This window comes from Anas platyrhynchos, chromosome 14 (genome assembly GCF_047663525.1).
Source record: "Anas platyrhynchos isolate ZD024472 breed Pekin duck chromosome 14, IASCAAS_PekinDuck_T2T, whole genome shotgun sequence".
NCBI lineage: Eukaryota > Metazoa > Chordata > Aves > Anseriformes > Anatidae > Anas > Anas platyrhynchos.
The window spans coordinates 15,783,477-15,805,799 of NC_092600.1; the positions used below are offsets into that span (position 1 = coordinate 15,783,477).

The 22,323-nt window shown below is 38.4% G+C and overlaps 1 protein-coding gene across 6 annotated transcripts in view; it reads left to right on the top strand.

Moving 5' to 3' along the window:
- SLIT3 (slit guidance ligand 3) overlaps positions 1-22,323 on the top strand; it is a 515,831-nt gene that overhangs the window by 333,612 nt on the left and 159,896 nt on the right. For all 6 annotated transcript variants that reach the window (XM_027468588.3, XM_027468587.3, XM_027468585.3 and 3 more), the window contains 2 exons: positions 13,087-13,158; positions 18,883-18,954. In XM_027468588.3, coding sequence (XP_027324389.1) covers positions 13,087-13,158; positions 18,883-18,954 — 144 coding nt within the window. The remainder of the gene's footprint in view (positions 1-13,086; positions 13,159-18,882; positions 18,955-22,323) is intronic.

Sequence of the window (22,323 nt, forward strand, 5' to 3'; positions counted from 1 at the left end):
ACAAACTGTTGCTGGGTTGCTATTGCATAGATCACACCTCAGAAGTCCTATGGGATATTATTTGAGATGGTATATTTTTCATTTACCTGTTTCTTTCTAGCATTGCAAGTAGTCATTCCACATAAGAAACATTTCCCCTATAGACTATAGTCCATCCAGAATATTTATGTTAGTATTAAAGTGCTGTGCCTACTCTGCTCCCCATGGGGCCTTTCCAAGTTCCCTTGCTTGTTAGTTACTTTCAGTTACAGCTTTCTACTTGTATTTCCACATAACTCAGTATTTCTTTGCAAGCCAAACTGTTTCAGATAAGCACCCTTGACTGACAAACTGTCCCACAAAATTGAAACACACAGCTGTTACTCTAACATGGTTATTAACAATGGCATACGTTTTACTCTGTGTTTCAACATTAATTAAAGATCTTTTACTCTTCCTTTCTTTTTTCATTAATATGGGTAGGCAGAGCCTTCTCCAGCAAAGCTGCCAAGTCCTAAATTTGTTTTTGTTTTTAAAAAGCTATCACAAAACAGGCAACCCACTTGTCATGGGACATAAAGCAAGCATCGTATAACGCTAATCTTCCCTTGCTGCTGACCTCTGCCACACGTGACTCTGAATTTGTTGCATTACACTATTCCACCTTCCCCTGAGGTGCATTATCCTGAAGGCCTTCATTACAAGCATGTTTATTATTAAATAAAGGAAAGTAGGAAAGCTAGAAAGCTGTATGCCAAGCATGATTTTTAATAATTTCTTAAAGTAGGTTGTCAGAACATACAGAATGCAATTCCTTTTTTTTGTAAAGCTTCATGTTCAGTTGGGTGCTGATGGCAGCAGCCAAATTGACTGAGGAAAAATGAGTTACAAGAAACAAAAGATAAGGATCTGAGACTGTGTATGATACAAAAGATTCCCCGCTTACAAAGTGATTCTCTTGTGTTTTTCTGGGGGGGGAAGCAGCATATGTTATAGAGAAGCAGGGGAGAATAAGCACAGACAAGTTTTGCACATATACCTTTGTGAAATCAAGTCATTAAGTACCAGGAGGCATTTACTAAAAAGAAATACCAAAACATATGACTTCATGGTTTGCTGGTAAGTGAATGATATAATCATTTCACCGCATTATGTGTAATGGACAGGGAACGTGCAGAATGGACTTGACCTTGAAGACAAGGGATGACCTAGAAACCGGGGAATTGTTTAAATCCAAAGCTACCAGCCGCACTTCTGAGAATCACTGCCTTGTGGCTTGTGGGAGCTTGGAAGCACATTGTCAGAAAAACACTTGTCACAGCAGCAGGTTTGGGTCAGGGCAGTTTTGGCTCTTATTGGCTCAGGACATGGGGCTGGAGGGACCTGAGCTCTGGCCCTGTCTGCCTGCTCTCAATTGATAGTGTTTGGCTTGTTTTATGTGTGGAAAAGGACAGCTGTCCTGCACAAATATGAGGGACTGGGAGCAAGGGCAGTGTCAGCCCTGTGTGTAGCACTTCAAACAGTAAGCTTGCTTCAACAAGTTGCCTGCCAGGTTTGTTTGATGTCCGCCAGTACTGGAGAGTGATCAGTAACTCCCCACCTCACCACACTTTTCACTGTCCCTTCTTTAGTCTGACATTTTCCTGTTGATTGTCCATCTCAAAACCAGTCTCCTTCAATTTGTATTTTAGGGTCAACATTTGCTGTGACCCAGCCTACATTTTAGGATATTAGTTCCTGACAGTTTCTGTCTAAGAATTTCGTACACCTTAAAGCAGTTGTGCAGGGACTACTACTGCTACCTTTTTGCTTCTTTAAAGCTTGTTGTGCAACACCTTCCTGAGTGAAAGCCAATTACATGACCCTCCAAGTGGTGGCTCTCCAAAGAAGGAATTGACTTATTGATAGAGCCAAGACTGACACTTGAAAGAACAAAGACTAGCCAGGCCCAATAGGGAAATTGTTGGGTAGAGAAGACTGAACTCAAGGGAAGAAACAGCAAAGCATATGATGAGAAAGGCCAGGAACAAAGGAACTTGAAACAGGTTGATGAAAGTGTTGAGACTGAGAAAGTGAGGAATGTGTGGGGGTAAAGCCTGGGGTTGCTGGCAGTGAGTCTGGGACACAAACGCTGCAGGGCTGGCTGTGGGGATGTGGCAGGAGGACTGGGATGCCGGGCGGAACAGACAGGGCCAGGGCAGGGCAACACAGTGAGGATGGAGCCAAGCAGTCTCACCAGAAACCACGCAACTTCAGAGCCCTCCTGACATGTCAGCATGCACTTCTGAGACCCAACACCAATTTACCTATTTGTCCCTGTGTACTGGTAACCGTCCATACAGAGAGTAACTATTAGAGTGCACAGGCACTGACTTTTTTTTACCTTTTTTGCCATTTTACCTGCTGTTATTTCTTCCAGTCAGGCATTAATTCCAAGGTCTGGGTGCTGCACTTCTGTTGTGTCTGAGTTTCCTTGTGGTGGAATTGGTTATATCAGCTTTTGGTTTTGAATCCACTAAATAGGTAAAGATACTAAAATACTAAAGAATTCAAATTGAATCAGTAAAAAAAATAAAAAAGGCAAGTTAATGTTGTTGTTGCCATCTTCTTGCAGTGCTTTCATATCTGTTTGTTGTGGTATGCACTTTAATTGCAGCATAGTCTCATGTTTCTGTTGCAAGCTTGGACTCATTTCTTACTGTCTAGGAATGGATCAGTGTGCTGTGCAGTGAGGGAGCCTGCATACATAGGATTTGTTTTGCAGAAATGGGAAAATTTGAAAATAGGGACATTGAGGGAGATGAACTCATGAATGTTCTTCAGAAAACTGGCTTATTTTTACCACTGGTTTTATTAAATGATTCTGAGCAAGTGACTTGCACAAACTTGTCATGGGTGGTCACTAATGATGTGATTCTCCTTTTCTGGCTGACTCAGCTGAGATATTCAGAAGCAGTTTTGAGGACTCAAAGGTGCAGTAAAAGTCAATAGGAACTGTGCTTTGAACATACAGTGCTGTCAGACACCAACTACTTTTGAAAAGACAAGTCCCAATCACCTGCAGACTCGAGTCTGCAAAATCCTGAATCTAAAATATACATGTATATCTTTAGATATTCAAACTCTTCTTAGATTTCAAACCAGTTACATGTATTTTCCATATTGAGCTTGCTGTATCACTCTTGCTTAACCTTCACAATGCTCTCTTGTCTGGTACAATTAAGAAAAATATAATTGCATAAACCAAAAGTAATGCTGGATGGGATATATCTAAATTAAAAATGAGGACATTTTGTTTAAATGTTGGTGTAATTGTTCCAGACAGAGTAAAGAGACTGACAGTCCCTCAAGGAGAAGTACTGCTTAGGCCCCCATATCTGGTGAGGTTATAACCACAGCTTCCAGTCCAGCTTCTGAGCAGAGAGTAAAATAGGATGGTAGCCCTTGTACTAGCATCTAGCTTTGGCTTAAGGTCAGTTTTAAGGCACTTCTCAGTGTTGGTTTCATTTATCATTCTCACTATTGATAGATGAATTGATGAGTAAGATTTTTGTAGGTATGAGTAGTGCTTGATTTTGCTGCCTGATTTCTACTCTTAGGAAGAATGATAGAATTTGAGCTCTAAGGAAAAATCTAACACATTTAGCTGTTATTTGCATGGTTCTGTCAAAATGAAAATGAACCTACTTTTCTGTGCGAGAATCGCTTTGAAATGTGATGCAGTACTTGTTCCACCTTTAATTAACAGTTTTCTGACAAATTTAATATTTAGAGAATTTCTGCCATGAGAGTACCACAGTGTTGGGCAGTGCTGGTGCATGGGCAGACAGACCTGTAGATAAACAAGTTGGATGGTTTTGTTACTTCAGTGATTGTGCTGGGAAGAAATTACCCTCTCTGTTCTTCAGTACCCGTATGGTTATTTATTACAGTAGAGCTGGGACTTAGTCATGAATCTTCATGAAACGTTTGTGATTGTGAGGAAGGTGATACACAAAATTCTCTTTGGATGGTCTTTTAAGAGTAAATTACTGGTATATTCAAAATCAATTTTCCACCAATTAAAGTTGGAAAAGCTATAAAAAGATTGATTGAAGATATTCTATTTATTTATTCTAATAAAAGTAATGTTGTATAAATTATAAATTAACTGCAGCATAACAATGTCATGTGAATTAACTATTCCTTTTCAAGTTTTCAGCTTCAGAAAGATGAGATTTTTTTTTTATTTTCTCAAGAATATAGGTGTATGGAGACTATAAATTTGGGGGTAGAGGAAAGACAGTTCTGCATTTAAAATTATTCTTCCTTCTAAATGAAAATTACAATAATTTTCCCAGGCTTCCAGTAAATACTGCAGCTGAAGCCAGCACAGTATTTCTGAACACTGTAATAAATGTTCCATAATTGCCTCTGGTGGCAAGTTCTCTGGCTAGGGAATCAGGTTGGCTCCTGTAGTTGAATCATATAATATGATTTTAATTCACTGCTGTAAATTGGCTCTGGACAGCTTCACATGTCAAATTTGACTACTATTTTCTGGATCTCACTAGGCAAACTGTGTCAGTGGCTCCTTATTTTCAATATCAAAATGAGGTTTCTACTGACAGGACAAGAATACGTTGAAGATCTTCTATTCAATGAGAGCAAGACACAAAAATAATGATGGAATAATAAAGAAAATATTTTAGATTGAGAGTCAGTAGAGAAAATATTTATGTGGAATGTCAAGAACAAAGGTGTATTGTTTGCTGAGACAGATTGAGGAAGCTCTTTTTCAGAGTTACAGAAACAAGCAATAACTGCAGGGAGTTTCTGCCGTAAGACTAAGGTAGGATTTACTTCTTATGTTTGCTTTTATTTGTAAAAGTAAGTGTAACTAATGTCATCTATAGGCATAATAAGGTGGTTTTGGCTTAATAAATACAGTTTTTGTACACCGATAGTAATATTCATTCTTTTGGCTGAATCATTTTTTATCTTGTTCTCCCTTCTTACTATTGTGAGATAGATTTCTAAAGGAAAAAATAAAATAAAAAAGTTTCATGCAGGTGAAATTTATGCAGGCATGCCCTGTAGGAGTTAGCATTCTTACAAGGCTTGTAGGTTTGGGTGTGTTGATATTTTTGTTGATTTTTTTTTTTCTCCAGAGACTTCACTTCAGCAGGAAGACATGGTTAGCCTTGTTAATAAAAACGTATGGGGCCCCAGCGAGGGTCATAAATAGTTACACCACGTAATCAAATTTGTTAACTGAGTATCACCCAACAAAGAGTAAGAGATTTACATCAACAAAAAGCCCTAAGTCTTTTTTATCTAATACAAATGTCACTCAAAACCTTCTGTTTTGCCAAGCAAAGTGGGGAAATTGAACTGCATAATGAGCACATACATCCTGACATCTGATTATGAAAGTGTGGAAGAAATCACAGAAAACAAAATAGGGAGCATAACATCACTTTGAAATATAATGTACAAATCCAACTTTTACTGTAAAAAGTGCTAATCATTCTTAGGTTTACATGTGTTCTCCTGTTTGTTTTGTTAAAAAATATTGGGTAAAGAACAAAGGGTATGTGGAATGCTTATTTGCAAATGTTAGAATCTGGTTTGTTGACAAAATATTGTGGGTGACAGCCTTTCAACTACCATGATTTGCAAATGTGTAGTAAAATTAGATGTTACTGAGTGTATGTAGCTTTCCACAAGATACTAGATTATGAATTAAATTATGGATTTATTTTTTTCTCCTTTCCATCAGTTTATTGTTTCCTCTACACCTTAAGTGTAAAAATATAATTTTAAGTTACAACTTCACAAATATAATAGAAGCCAATTTGAAGGAATCTTCAGATTCCTGAACTAGTTATACCATTGTTAGAAAATTTAGAAAATGATCTGTCTGGAAATATCTTAAGGTAATTGGAAGTTGATAGAGGATAGGCTGGATCAACCTACAAAATTAATGTTGATACAGCAACATGACTGGTTTAAGAATTTAGTCTTTCTGGGACCTAATGGAACAAAAGCACTTTCAGTAAAGCAACCATTATGAGTGTGGTTCATTAAAAAACATTACAACTTGTTTACATTTATGACATGTATCTGTAGGCCAGGGATTGATTGCTAGTAGGCACTGGAGAAACCAGGTGTGTCCCAAGTATGAGCTTGAAGCTTCAGATTTAAAATCAAAACAAGCAACAACAACAACAAACACGGCAAACATGTTCAGCAGAGATCTGAGGCTCAGAGCAGATGCTGCATTGTTGAAAAAAGAAGCGACTGCCAGAACCTCATCCTCTGTGTAATACCCCATGGGCCGGTCTCCCTGGAGCTATCTGAACAGTCAGTCACCAGGTGTCACAAAAATCAAGAAGTGTGGGACCCATGTTTCTGGTGTGTTTCCTATGTCAAACATCTTGGAAACACAAATCTGAATGAACACTTGCATGGTGGTTGAATGAAGTATATGACTAGGCTGTGTTTCAGTAGTAGGAAAGTTGTAGTCGTAACTACAACTTTAAACTTACAAGTTGAAAATTGTAGTTGGAAATTGCCAAATCTCTCCAGGATAGGGACTCTTTCTTTCCCAGATTTCTACTCACAGCCATGTGCCTGTAGGCAGATGCCATAGAGGCAGACATCTTCCTGCAAACTCTAATCCCACATCTATGGGAGCCAGTGAAGTCTACTGAGAAGGGAAATTCTTTCCTCCTAATCCCAGTTCAGATCCTCCTGATGTACAGGGGTGATACTAAACATCAGATGAGGGAAGCAGCAAAAGAAGAGTGAGAAGGCATTATTTGGTATTCTACCCCAAAAAGAGCTTCTGTTGTACCTTTAACATCCTCACTGATCTTACCCATGGATGGTGGCTCGCAGGGGAGGAACACTCACTTGAAGGCTCTGCAAAGAGGTCACGCAGATGCAGTGTTGCAGTGAGAGGGAGCTCGGGTACTGGTAGAATGCTGAGTGGATGCCTGAGCCCTAACTCCAAGGATGAAGCAGGGAAAAGAAGTCAGTGAGACTGGCGGGAGAAGGTAACAATGAAATGTGATGAGAAGGGACAAAAATTCTACCTGGGAACGTGGAGTATCACAGTGGTAGGTGGAGGGGCCCTGAGATTTGATAATATATTACTGCATTCTGTAGCTATATGGCTATGGACATCAGTGTTATGTCAAAAACTGTTTTGCAGAACAACAGACCACAGATTTATCTGATGTCATCCTGTTTGTCTGTACAGTGCTTGGCAAAAAATTAAAATACAGCAGAGTTGGTAGATTTGTAGTGTGTCTGACACTATAAATCCAGCGTTTGTTAGTGTGACCAACTGCTCAACTAGTGACTGGTGTCAGCTTAAACTAAACTACTAAAAGCTGTAGTAGGAGAGAAAATCGAATATCACCAGCACCACTTTTAAATGGACACCATGGTATCAGGGAACACATCAAAACATCTGGTTTCACTCTGAAAGACGTCTTTTGGTGAGCGTTATCAATATAACTTCCTAGATAGATTTATTTTGAGAAGTCACTTCATTCTTAATAGGATTTTGTCCTTTGCAGATCTGCCCTGAGTTAGGTGAATAGTTAAGAAGCAGTCCTTTTAAAACTACAGGATGAGCTTGACAGCTAGGCCCTGAAAATCAACCCCAAATATCAGAATGTGAAGGGAAACTCTAGTTGTCACCTTGTATTAATATAGGCAGACAGTTTACTGGCTCTCAGTTCTCCAGTTCCTAAGGCAGAGAGGCAGGCTCAGTGAGAGAAGGAGTTATAATACATATTATTAATTTTATTTGGAAGTCATTCAGGCACTGTGATGAAAGGTAGCAGTGTAAAAGTCTTGGAGAACCACATGTGTTTAGGGTTTTTATAGTGGTGGTAGGGTCTTTGGCTAGGGTACAGACTAAAGGTTTTAACTGTCTGTTAGTTAAAACGAGCAGTAAGTGTTGAGATATTTAAAATGCTGAATGTCCTTCCCTCCCAAAGCACTATGTCTTCTACCTGTCAGAGAGCTGAGGGGTGAGACAGAGTCACAAAAAAAGCTGTTTCTTGGTAGTGTAGGTCCATAAACACTTTGTAAAGCAATGGGTCTACAGGTCTTCTGCCTCCTGCTTTGCAGGAAGTGCCCTGCACAGTGCTGCAGTGTAAGAGCAGTGTGACTTCTGCATTCTTCATTGCAGGATAAGCCACAGGTGCTGACAGTGCCACTGCAGTACAGGATTCCTTCCTACCCAGCGAGGCTCTCTCCTGTGCAGTGCTGCCTTTGGGTAAATACCACAGTGCAGCTACCTGAACCTGCTGTGGATGGAGAGGCAAGAAAAGATTCAGGGCAGAATTTGGCTCTAGCCCCAAGACAAGCGGATTTAAGAGTGATCTTTTTCTCTTAAATACTGAAAATACATTTGTGAAATTTTCATCATTAGAGTGCAAAATGTATGATAAGATATGTAAGTCAAAAATGTGAGATAAATGGAAAGTAACGGTCCAAGCAGCTTCTATAATCCAGTTGTTCTCCCTCCCTGGCAAGGACAAACAGGCTCTCTCCTGATTGTTGCATGCTCGAGAAGTTTCATCCTTCCTAAAGGAAGCCCATCCTTGGGCTGTGATGTACATGTGGGTTACTTCCCCCCAGTGGTCCTTTACTGGCTCCCTGAAAATCCCTGCTTGTAGGGCAGGAGCAAAGCAAGTGTCCCATCCTTCCCAGAGGTTGCGTGCATCCTCCCAGACGTGTGTGCTACAGGTTACTGCTGCACTAACCTGACCTTAGGCTTTCTCTCTCCTGGTGACTGCTTTCAGTTATTGGCTGCCCGAGTGATGCCGGCCTGAAGAGCCCCAGCACAGGGAGCGGAGCGACGTGATCCAGGGAGCAGTCTGGCTCATTCACTCATGCTCTGTCTCCCAGCAGGGAAGCTCATGACTGCCCAGTGCAGAGGGACTTCTCTGACACATCTCAGGCAAGAGCTCGGTGGCACTGTTAATAGAGCATGGACGTCTCATTTGTAGGCTCTATTCATGTGACAGCTAAGAATTATCAGTACTGATGCTTCACTCCCTCTCTCCTTTTCTCCAAGCTAGTGATTTGTCTATGTTATGGGTAGGCAAGCTTGACAAAACATTACACATTAGCAGCTGAGACGGTGTTTGAAATGGGAAAATTGCTAGCAAACTGCTCCATTAGAGACCCAAGTAACAAATTCTTTCTTTCCCTCATTGAAAGAGAGATAGTTAAGGCCCCAAATTAATACGGCTGTCTCCCCCACTCTGCAGGGGGAATCACTCTTCAAGACAAATGGCTCCGTCATCCCCCAGAGCGTGAGCTGGCTCTGCAAAGGCTGCCTAGGGAGAATTTTTTAACCTTTGTGTTTTGCCATCCTGGGTGTGAGCAGTACAGGCGCCAGATGAGGAGGTGATGAAAAGATTTGCACCTTAGTGAACTCTGAGATGGATTAGCATGGGAATTTGAGTGCTTATTCTTTGCTCTGGGATCATTTGTCATATTTAACTGCATAGTTCCCCCTCTCCCCCCCTTTTTTCCGTTGTGTTTACTTTTTGCTCTCATTGCTGCAAAGTTATTTAAAAAGAGTGGGAAGAAGGAATACTTTATCCTGTCTAGCATCATGTTATTACAAGAAAAATGTATCTGAATCCACTGGGTCCTCATACTTTCCAATCTCTGATAATATATTAGAGAGGAGAAAGGAAATTGTTCTTGTCCTTTGACGTTGTTGTCGAAGCCAATAAAATAAAGCATTGAGAGGCAGACAGCATTGCTGTATGTCAGAAGGGGGGAGATATGCTTCAATTCATTGAAACGATACAGCTGCCAGCAGGCAACATGGCACAGTGAAATGGGTAACTGGAAGGAGGAACAAAAGCCCAAGAGGTTTGAACATGGCCCATTTATTTTATCAGTTTTGTGAATTCTACTCGTGGAGTCTTTTAAATGAATCTTATTATGAAATACCAGAGGAAAATCAAGAAAAAATTTAAAGAGTTTTAAGAAATCTTTAATGTGGCAGACAGTAGTTCAAATGATCAAAGTTTACACTTTTAGGACTTTATCTCTTGTACAAAGATCTCAGATGTGTTGTAAACCTAATTTATAGTATTACAAGTTATAGTATTTATAGTATTCCAGTGATACACACAAAAAAATCAGCTTGCTGCTTTGCACTAGCACAGGTTGTTTTTGTATGACAGCACTTCATAACATGTAGGTGTAGACAATGAAAAATGAAGTTTGCACAGCTCTTTTTGTAGGTAAACTAGGTAGTTCTCTCTGAAATAAAATGTAGCTGTGAAATTTGGACTAGCCTTTCACTTTAAAAAAATGACAAGACTTGATAAGAAGTCTGTTTTTACTTTATTTGAAAGATGGCACCTCTAGCAGCAATGTTACCCATTACAGCATGAATAACGTTGGTTTATAATTAAGTCTTCATCAACTTGAAATTGCCAACACCCCTTCAGGCAAAACCTAGTGTTTCCTAGAGGTTGTTAATCCTGTACTGGCCTTCACATGTCATTTATGAGCACAGACAGCTCCAAGTATTAATACAAAAAATGTGTTTTCTACTATATTATTTGTGTAACTGCATCGTGTTTTTCAGCTTATATGTTTCAGTCTATACATGCATTTATGAAAAAATAAACTGAAGTCAGACTAGTGATTCATACTTTTTAAGTACCTGTTTATGTAATGCTGCACTTTATTCAAGGCTTCAAGGTCAGCTGCATTTTGTTCCCAGTGGGAATCCACCTGAGAACATGCCCTGATGACAGAAGCCCTGTCCAACTTCTTGTTGCCCTTGCGGTAGCAGCTGCAAAATGTAGTGCACTTAAACCATGTATTATGTGGAGTCTTCAGTTCTTCTTTTATGAAGAACTTCATACAATAAAAAAAATAAGGCAATAAGGTGAAAATCTAGCAGCAGAAGACAAGAGCCTTGTATGTCTATTTGTATACAGGCCATCTGCTGCAAATGGTATAGGAAAGGAGGAAGTCATCCAGGGAGCTCTGTGAAACAGCACTTCTTCAGTATTCCTCTCCACTTTATCTAGAAATCTCCTTTATTGCTTGGGCTGTGACTATTCCGATTTTGACTTTTTTGCCCATCATGGGGTTATTTCTGGGTGTATTTCTACTTCTGAGTGACTGAAATTTCCTTGGAATTTTGAGCAGTGATAAAATGGAGCCATGTTTCCCTCTGCCACTGTACTTTGTCACTGCAAGGGCTGCTCTGCGCCTGTGTGCAGTGTGTGAACCCCCAGTTTCCATCCATGAGGCAAGGAATCTGATGAGCTGGGCTCTCTTTTGTTCCTAGAAGTGTCTACATAGAAAGACTTGGGAGGAGTTAAACACCAAACTGGCAGGCTGACAAAAAGCCTTTATGGGAAGAGTATGTGTACTGCTAATTCTGGTGACAAACACCCAATAATAGTAGTGTGCTGAAGCTTTCAGCAATTTGCATTTCACTGTGGACTTGCCAGGAATGATGCATGTTATATTTAGACCAACTGGTAGGGAAGTCTCAGAAACTAATTCGGATCACAAAACAAGGAATAGAATTAACTCTGCTCACAACCTTTGCAGTAGAGTACTACAGAAATAAAATAAAAAGAAAAAGAAAAAAGGCTGTGCAATTGACTGTATGAGTGTCACTATATTCATGATTTAAGTAGCTTCTTGGAGTATAACTGAGCTGGTAAAGTATCTTATTTTCAAGGGGACTTTTCTTTTGTCTATTGAAAGCACAGATCAACTGAAGGATACGCTGTGCAGTAGAGGGCTGATGGGCTGTGCACATTTTCCCTGCATTCTTCCAAAGTCCTTTAAAAACCATGATTTACTTCTTTCTGCATCTCATTTTATCTCCATTCCTGTTTTTTTAACATTTTTCTCTCCTCTGCACTGCTGCAGCAGCTCTAAATGCGTAGAGTGATTCATTCCTCCATTCCAGTCTGTTTTTGCATTTCAATTCTAAACCATTTCCAACCACAGATTTTTGTTATTATAACTGTTTGTTTCTATCACATTTCTGGAAAAGAAAAATACACAACTTTTAGTAAGAGCTAGGTAAAATCAAATTTTGCTTTCAATTCCAAGTGTGATTGTAGAATTTTAGCTGCCATGGACATTAGAATTTGTTGTAGGGGGGTCCAGTTTTACATTTCTAATTGAGATGAATATTTAGGGTTCATTTGAGGAGAAGACAGTCTTTTGAGCAGGTATTTGGGGATCTCGCTGTCAAAGGCTTGAAAATGTTTTTGTGAAGGCACAGAAATGAATCTCAGTGGTTACTGGATGTGGTATCTTAAAGCTGCTTACATTTTGTTACTGATATCAGCATTTATGCTATTCTGTAAAGAATATTTCTTTCAAATCATATCTCAGAAATGAGAACAGTAGCATTTTCATTTAGGCTGGGCTATATTTTAGAATACTTCCAGTATTTGTTAGTTAAAATTGGAAGACACGGTCCTTTTTCCTCTGTCCCTCTCAAAATTAAAAATCTGCATTTATACCGCTGTGCATTCCACATTGTTTTGCAGAAGTATTATTAATGCAAGTGGTGGATACAGGGAAGGAATTTCAGCATGTTCCCACAGATTGTTGCTCCTGAGTCACTCTGGTAGTATTATTAATCTGCTCATTAAGCTGTCACAAATAGCATAGCTTGCAGTTTGGATAGCTGCCTACTATTTGCAGAAGCTGGTCAGGGGAAGCTTCTGTATTTTCTACCTTAATTTTGACTAAGTAGTAATACAATACACCTAAGTTTGTTTTTTATTTGTTTGTTTGTTTGTTTTTTAATTTCATGAACTTTAAAAATGCAATTTTTATATCTTGTGGCTTTTTTTATATACAGGTTTAATGTAATCATTGAGATGAATTTCTTTTCTAAGGAAAGTTATTTCCTCAGTATTTTTCCTATTTAGTGCCTTTCAAAAGAAAAATCTCTTTCACATATAAACCTCTATAAATAGCTTTATACTTGTACAAAAAGAAAAAAAAAAAGTTGTAATTTTTAATGTAATTCCTGTCCGACATTTGTGCATTTAACATGTATATTCCTTTTTTTGTTGTTGTTGTTTTCAGACGTTTGGAACAAAACCTCATCAAAATCATCCCCCCTGGAGCTTTTACCCAGTACAAGAAACTAAAGAGAATGTAAGTCTTACTGATAAGGCCAACATACAAGAGCAATCTTGAATCTTCTAGCTTCAAGTTCAGCATTTAGAAACATATTGGCAATTTCTATGTTGAAATCACTGGGGATTGCACAAATAATCTCTTCAAAGTGTAAGCAACAATGGAATTTGGTTCAGGATGCCTACCAGTGCATGAAATCCTTTATAATGGTTAAATTCACTTTCTATTAAAAATGATGTGAGCTAATCAACTGTTAGTCTGTTCAAAGAAATCTGTTTCCTCAGAAAAGATTTTAAGTTCTTTATTTTTCTCTCATTCATTCTGGTTTCTGTTCAGAACACTCCATTTAGCTGACCCAAGTTTTAGCAGGAGTATGTGTTCTTGCAGAGTGGTTAGGACTTTTGTAGTGCATTCAGTTGCTTGATTGTTTACAAGAAAACAAAGAAGCTTGCTGGAGCTCGTTTTCTTCATTTCTTAATTACCAGTAGATATACAGACAATTCTTCCCATATTAGTTCTTGTGTAGTCTGATTGGATTAAAAAAAAAAAATTAATAATAATAAAAAAAAGATAATCTTGATTTGTAGCAGCACTCTCATGCAGATAACCTGGGTATTCTCTTTGGTCTTGCTTTTTGTTTTTAAGTGATATATAAGAAGCATTGTGACAGTAGAACTATAACATGAGAGATATTGTGACAGCAGAACTATAATACAGACAATGGTAAAACAAGTTACTCCTGCTTCACTGTCCTATCAAGATTTTGATGGACACCAGTGGACCATTAACTTCCAGAAGTCATTCAGACAGTGTACTCAGTGCTGAGGCTGAAAAAAAAAAAAAAAAAAAGTGCCTTTTACAGTTGGTTTTTTCCAACATATTTATTAGAATATTTACTAATATTTACTAATTTACTAATAATTTACTAATATTTACTAGAATTAAGAAACTGTCAACTCATTTGACAAAAGGCTACTGAATCATCAGGTAGGTAATACTTTTGGAAACTGAAATGAGCCTGCGCTGTAACATTGGATTTGAGAGTGAAATTACTGTTTTTGCCAGTCCAGAGTTATCAAATTCCTAAAGCTGAAGAGCTGTAAAAATGGATCTTAATATTTAACTGGTCAAATCATCAATCTTAGAGTCTCTATTCTCCTGTCTTACTTTCAATATAGCTGTATGTATTTTTAAAGAAGTACTGTATTAGATAGCAAGATAGTAATTTCATTGAAAAATGATGGATCCCTTTTCAGTGACCTAACTTGTAATTTTTCCATAATTAAAGTCACCATTTGAGTTCTTTCTGAGGTATAACTAATTTTAGATTTCAGCAATGTTTTACTGTTGTTTCATTTTTCATGATTTGTGGACTCTAGCTTTATGGGACTTGACAAAAAAAAAAAAAAAAAGTTTAATTTGACTTGCTTCTCCAAAACGGTGTGCCAGTTATGTGAAATGATTAATATTGGAATATAAGAGTAGGATTCTGTTAGCAAGTTGTGTTAACAGATTTCCGAATTATTATTGGCATAATCAATGAGATCTGAACTCATAGTTAAGTAAGTTATCATTCCAGATGATCTCTATCAATGCTTAATTAACATAGCAGTGTTTTCCGGAAGAACTTGGGGTAGATAGTTAGGCTGCAGAATGTCCCATAACAGACATGGTGTTTTGCCACGTGGTTATTGACCTGTCTCCTTGTTGAAGTTTTATTGCTGCTGGACACAGGCTCTAAACCAGGCATTACATCGTATATGAAGTTTAATTAAATACAGTTGATCAGTGATTCGAAGAGATAACGGACATTATCTTTTCTGTGTGCAAGAATCCCAGCATTATTAACACAAAACCATCCTTTGGTCAAGAAATTACCCCTTAAAATAAAAGAATTATTCATTCTTTCCCATTTAGGTAATAGCAAGACATGCTTGATATCACTGAAGTCTTTATACTTTCTTAATTTCTTTCACGGTAATTTCTATGAGTAGTGTAATAGCAAGAAGTTTATTGATTTCGTTTGTACCCAGAGTGCAAATGAATAACTTTGTTTTTCTTCTTCTTATAGATAATATTTTGATAGAACTCAGAGGGTAATATTAACACAACATTGTGAATCATATTATTGTGTTCTACTCCTTCTTGTGAGTACATATGGTAGAACGGTAGGGATACAGACTGCTCACTTGCAGCAGTCTCAGTATTTTGATTATTCACCGAGTATTTCCTGCAAGATGATGCCATTTCTTTTTCTTAAATAATTAGATAACTGGCACTGGTTTATAGGTAAGAGCCGCTTGTCCAGGATAATCTTCACATGACTTAATAAATCGAGATGGTTGTAGATGTGTGTATATTAATTTAACTTTATATTTGCAGCTAGCTATAGTTATTTAGAATATCTCTTCAGGAACTTCCAGGGTGAAGAGTTGAAATCTTTTGTGTGTCGTGGACTTCTCATAATTTCTCACATCTTCTCACACAATAAATTTAATGAAGCTAAATGTATCAGTCTCAGAATGCAGATGTGGCACCTGTAGGATTCAAACACACAATTGAATTGCATAATCCAGCATGATGGTTCCCCTGATTTGAAGGGAACGTTACAACTCCTGCTCTCTGCTCAATAACCTCTAGTAGAGGTTTTGTGGGCTTGATTGAGGTACATCCCAACCTAGCCCAGACATGCCTTCTAAAATATATTTGCATATCACCTGTTGTGCTTGTACTGTAGTTCAGTAACTTCTAACCTAACCGTACCAAAGTTTATGTCATTCCCTCACATTTTGTCTTTGCTTTTCTGAGGCTTTAAACAAATGAGTTTGTAGCACAAGACTAACACACTTTGAAAGATGTGGCTGTACCTCTCTAACTCTAGTGCTTCTAATGACATTTTGTGTTGTCACATTCATTTTATTGTATCTTAGCCAAAAACACACTGAGATTTCAGTCTTCTCAGTAGCTCTGTGGTGTTGATACTTCTGTTAAGCAGCTTTTAAAAGCTAAAACATTACATGACGTGGATTTTTACCGAGTACTCTTGTCAAATAAGAATAGTCCACTTTAAAATATATAAGATTATCAACTAATGTGTTTCTAATAATGCTAGTCAACAAAGAGGTTGTTCATCCAGTGTTATTAATAGTTTTGCATTTGGCTGAATCTAAAAATAAATGTTTTGTTTCGAAACCTTTTAAAGTAAAGACATGTAAGCCAATGTATTTTGCCATACAGTCATATGTTATACAGTGACTCATAGGGTATCCTTCCTTCCTTGCTGCAAAGTTAAAAAACAATTTGTATCCCTAACTGGTAACAGAGCACAGCCATGCTCCAAGGTGTGTTAAACAACCTTTTGAAAGAAGATCATCTTCACTGCACTGTCAGAGCTGCAGGGAGACGAGTGTGATGTGACTAATGTATTCCCTGCCTGGGTGGAATCCTGATAAGTTCATTACATTTCCAGCTAAAGAGCCACAATTCCTCTGAGTGATTCAGTAATACCGTAAACTATGGAAATGAGCCCTGTAAGGCTTAAACTGACTTAGCTGTGCAGGTTAGAAGAACCCTTATCTCTTTGTCTTGATGTAAATCAAGCACAGACTAGGAAGATCTTACCGGCCAGCAGCGGACTAAAGGAAGGGAACAAAAGTACAATGACATAATTGAATCCCTTTGCCTCAGTCAAGTCAGAAGGAGATGGAGCTTCCTTTTCCAACAGCAGTGGAGCTTGGGCTCTAATGGAAAGGAAATAATGTGCCTAATTATCTTCTAATGCTGATTGTAGTGCATCTGCATGAAGTAGGTAAGAGTCATCACCCAGCATGGCATTTATGCATGTTCAGACACCATTAGTTATATACTCATTAGCATCCAGACACAGGAGAGAGAAAGGATGGAAATGTTGAAATGTAGCAAATCAATAAAATAGTGCTGAAATACTTGTTTCCAAAAACTAGATGACCCCTTTCAGATCGTCGTTGGTCAGCAAGCTCATGATTTCATTTCTTTGTGATAGGTTTTACTATTCCCTAATACACAGATAGCACAAATTCCCTCCAGACTTCTGCTTACATATGAATTACTAGACCAAAACCATCAAATGCTAGCAGACAGTCTAAACAGATTTAACAAAAGGTATAAAAATACACATACCTATTTTCACTGTCACAGACTTGGCTGCTGTGAGCTGAGCTGAAGAACAAGCAACCTTCACCAAATGTTCTCCTTGTAGGCAGGATGCTCAGACAGAAAACACCAATAAGTTGCAGAACAGTTGTTTCATGAGCCTTAAAAAAGAACCAAAGAAAATCCCCCTTTATGCAGCTAGATTTGAAAACAGAGGAATTAAATGATTATTTTTTTTCCCAGCAGAATTTATGCCTCAAAACATGTGTAAAGTCTACTGACTTTCTGATTACCAAGTTCTTTGAGGAATGTTTATTTAGTGTCAATCTGGGATTGTCAGCATTTGACCCAGCAGACAAAAAAAAAAAAAAAAAAAAAAAAAAAAAAGTATGAAATACTGCATTACTACAGCCACAGCCATCAATGAAAAGATTTGATACTACTGATACCAACTGTCAGTGAATGCAGCCAGGTGGCTGAAAGTTATGCCCCTAGCTAAGCACCTAGCTGTACTGATTGACAGACCGATTGGTTTGCAGTGACAGTCGTGATAAGGCACCCAATTCTGAACGGTGTCCCAAGCATAGTAAATTTGGCTCCATATATAAAAAAATAAAAAAGTGCAGTCTGTATTTGATCTCTATATACATGGTTGGTTGTGATTAAAATTGAAAGTTGTTTTGATTTGTTTTGTTTTTTCAAACCAGGAACTCACTTTCCCTAGCAAATTACAGCATTGTATAACTGAATTCCACTTCCATCATAGCTAGATGGAAGTGGAGTCTCACTGGGGCTCCCAGCAGCAGGCTGCAACATGTTGAGTGCCCCCCACAATGCCACTGGCATCAGAGGTTCATGGGTCCTTTCAAATGCTCTAGTGTTTTCCTTTGCATCTGAAAATCTGGGCAGCACTGCCGTTGCTGCGTCAGTCCTCTTCTCTCCTACTGCACCAGATCATGGTCATGGCAGATTTTTGTACTGCTTGTTTTCTCCAGGCCATTACAACCCAAACATCACTGGTACAGGGCTGAGCTCTGTGACACAGGCACCTGCTTTGGGTGTCTGTGCCTCTCCTCATCTTATCTATGATTTCACTTAAAATCAAAATACAGTCATCTATGTTTTTAAGTTAGCCTTTCATCCCCACATTTAAACGTTCAAACGTTCTTTGAACGTTGGTACAGCCTGCCCCACATCCCTGAGGGAGAGCTTGCAAAGAGTCGCAATGCCACCTCCGTTATTAATAGTTCTTAAGATGGTTTTACCAATAGGTTTTATTCATTGGGCTACCTCACTGTTGTTGTTCAAAGCTTTTCATAAAACTTTTATTTGTTTGACTGTCCATAACATTATCAACAGGAGAGCTGCAACATGTTGAGGCTTCAGCCTGTCATACTGGCTGATGTTTTCTGATTGTTCCTGGAACTTGCATATCTGCGTTCTTATGTGGTTTGTAATTTCTCTGAGGTAGTCTTTATATAGTCTTTTAGTTCCATTTTTGTACCAAGTATATTCTTCCAAAACACCACAGTTATAAAAGTATTCAAGCAAAACTATTTTCATCAAATTTGAATTTACAAATATTCTTTTAATCCCCTCTTCTCTTTACAGAGACATCAGCAAGAATCAAATATCTGACATTGCACCTGATGCATTCAAAGGCTTGAAATCTCTCATTTCATTGTAAGTAGAAAATAGAGCTGAATGAGTATTTGGGGAGAGCTTGCATGTAAGAGAAATAAAAATGATAATGTGCTGTCTGGGAGAACTTATGTTTCTGTGAGCAAATGCCAACTTGCATGAAGAATCTAATCTTTTGAAAATGAAAAACTGGTCATGAAGGCTAGGAGAAGGAACTGTTTGCACATCTCTATGATTTTTTTTTAATAGTTGAACACCCCCAAGGTGCATTAGTTCATCTACTGTACTTGTGCACCTGCAGGCTAATCCATGCCCTCCAACTCGTCATGGCACAGAAAAAAACATATCACAGCTCAAATGTGTTTGATGATATTAATCAGGGTACAGAACCGAGATTGCACTTTTGTGTTTTTTCTGTTATAGTTTTTTTCAAACTAGCTAGGGAAAAACCTGAGCTCTTAAGAAAAAAGGTTATATTTCTTAGCTGTAATTACTACTTTATTAAGCTGGAAAGGGACTAAAATATTACTTCATACAGAAGCTAAAATGAAGGTAGGATCTCTTGACAACCACTCGTTTCTCTTTATAGAGCACAGAAACTGTTTGTAATACCAAGCTGTATTCAAATGCAGTGATATTTCAACCTAGCTATTCACAGCACTATTAAAACAGCGAAGCTTTTAGTTGGTGAAACAGAGCAATACAAGGTCAGAAGCTGCGTATGGAGAATGAACAAGAACAGAGTGTTGGAAAAGAGGCATAGGTGGAGACAAGAGGGTAAACTCAATTGTGCTGATATTTAACTCCATTAATTTTAAAGACAGTTTTAAAACGTTTGGCTCATTCATATAACAGACCATCATTTTTAAGGCTGTAGTTTATTTCTAAAAGCTACCATAGTGTTATTCTCTGAATGCTGGGTAGTTCTGACAACCTATATAACTTGTTGTCTAGATCTACTATTAGAAGGCTGCTTGGTATTAAACTTGTATTGCAGAAAACTTTGAGGCAGGATGCAGAAGGATGGGCGTTTCATTGTGCCCGGAATCCAGCTGGGAGAATGCCAGAAATATATATTAAGTGTTGCTAGCCTTTGTCAAAGAGTTAGAGCACTTTTATTCAACCTACTGTGGAAATGATCAAATCCCTCAATGCTGTCTGGAAATGATTCAGTAAGAGAATGACATTTACTGAACACTACAGTTTTGGCATTGGATGAAACTACTGCTGGTGCTGCAATGCTACAGCTTTCTCATCTTGGCAAAGCCAGGTAGGAGCAAGCTGGACAGGCAAGACACTTCCACTGGGGTTGACTTCCCAAATCAGAAGTTCTTCAGGTTTAGCTACAAGTAATTCAGATACCCCCAGGTGGCCCCAAGAGTGGGACAGAATACATTAGATTGGAGAGAGAGGAAATGAGAGTATAAAATGGGCAGGAAGTTATAAACTTACAACTTGCACACAGAAGCAAGTGAAATGACTATATTCTCTGTCTGGTCATCCAAAACTGTGTTTTCATTAAATGAGGTCAAACTGGTTTAAGTGTTTATACCCTGGTGGTTAGAGAAGTGCTGAAGTCAATTACAAGGAGGTTACAAGGAGGAAGAGGGAGGGCAGAGAGATGAGATGCAGCAGAGTAAGGACTAAAGTAAGGAAACTGCATCTGAATAGTCTTGCCTTTGTTCAGTGTTTGTCTCTGCTTCAGTTTCCTTCTACCTCAGCATAACAGAGCTGTTGTAACAAGCAGTCCATTTCTATTCTCTTCGGCAGGCTGGTTTCTAGGATAGTATTAACTCCAGCCTTGAATTTGTTAACCTCTTTCAGTAGGCATGCTGTAGGCATGCTGACATTGTGCTTGCCATTGGCTTTTACTTTCTTTTGGAAGGCTTCAGTCTTGCTGTTCATTGCAGGTAGGTCTTACAAATGTTCTCCTTGTGGCTGATAGGCAAGAGGTAGTTTAGTTCCCTGCTCTTTCACGCAGGCTTCTGGCAGGTTCTTCCCCTACAGTCACTTTACTAGTTGTTTCAGTTTCTGAGCTGTAGATATGTTCATGGAGGAAGGTAATTTGCTCTTCTGCAGGATCTGGGCTTCTCTGGAGAAAGCTCCCCTAAGTCTGTCATAGCCCTTCACAGAACTAGAGGATCTAGTTGCATTTTCATCTGATCTCTGCTATAGCCACCAGTCCAGTTCTGTCAGCTACTGGAAGACAATTGCAAGAGTAGATGACTCCTTTGAAGTGCCAGCCCTCCAAGTGAAACTGCCAAAGGGGAAGGAACAAGGAGGTAGAAGTGAAGAAAGACAGTTTGCTTACTAGAGTTTTCTCTTTTAAGTGGTGTTTTTGAGCCCGAGGCCCCAATAACTTTTAGTCAGCTGCATGCCCTGAAGGAACGATGCTCTGCATACAATGCTTTAGCTCAGCTGAGAGTAACTTTTTTTGTTTTTTTTTGTGTATGTAAGTCAAATGTGATCGGTGGCATACATTTTAATGAGACACCATTGAGGTTTTATTCATGCACAGAGCAACTGGATTTTTCAGCTTGCTGAGTTAAAAGCAAGATTTTTCAGCTTGCTGAGTAAAGGAGGGGAAAATATTAATTGACAAATGAAAGTAACCAACTTTGTTACATTAAAAATAAGGTAATGCTGTACTGCCTATAATCAATCCTTGCTTTTTTTTTTTTTTTTTTTTTTTCCCCTGCATTATTCCCATTTTCAACTCCTTCCTTTAGTCCCTGCTTGCGTGCAATTGCAATGCTCCCTATGGGTCCAGGAGAGTGAAAGTACTTGTCTGGAAGACGGCCAAAATTTTTAGTCTAGCTGACTAGTGGAGGCTTGTATATAGTGGGTTCTTGCTCTACTTTCTGAAGTTAACTTCGGTTAGTGTTTCCAAGCAGAATTGTTTCTTGGAGTACTCTGCCTATTGTTCTTAGGTAGAGATGAAAGAAAAAAAAAATGGCATATTATAGTTTCAATAATTGTAATATATTATTACAGAAGTGGCTTCCTCCGAAATATATATATAACTTAAATCTTTTAAATATGCTAAATGATCCGTGTTCTAGTAAGTCCTAGCAGGTCATAAGTTCTTATTTTAAATCCATGTATTTTCTCTATCAGGAAGTCCAACTATGGGAGTCAAACAGGTCACAAAATATTAACATTTTTAAAAGCCATTTCTACCTTGGGTTTTCTCTGCACTTAACAAAAGAAAGTCAAGCTTGTTCTTGTAAGGAACCAGGACCTCTCTGTGTCCACTTTTCAGTGGGGTTTTGTTCCCTTATATGTACAACAGTTCTCTGGAATTATAAATTTCTACTCCATATTTCTTCTTAGAAACATTTGGAGATGTATTTTTTTTCTTCTTCTTTAAGAATGTTTTAATTCTTCCTAGAGTTTTCTGTCTTTTCACTC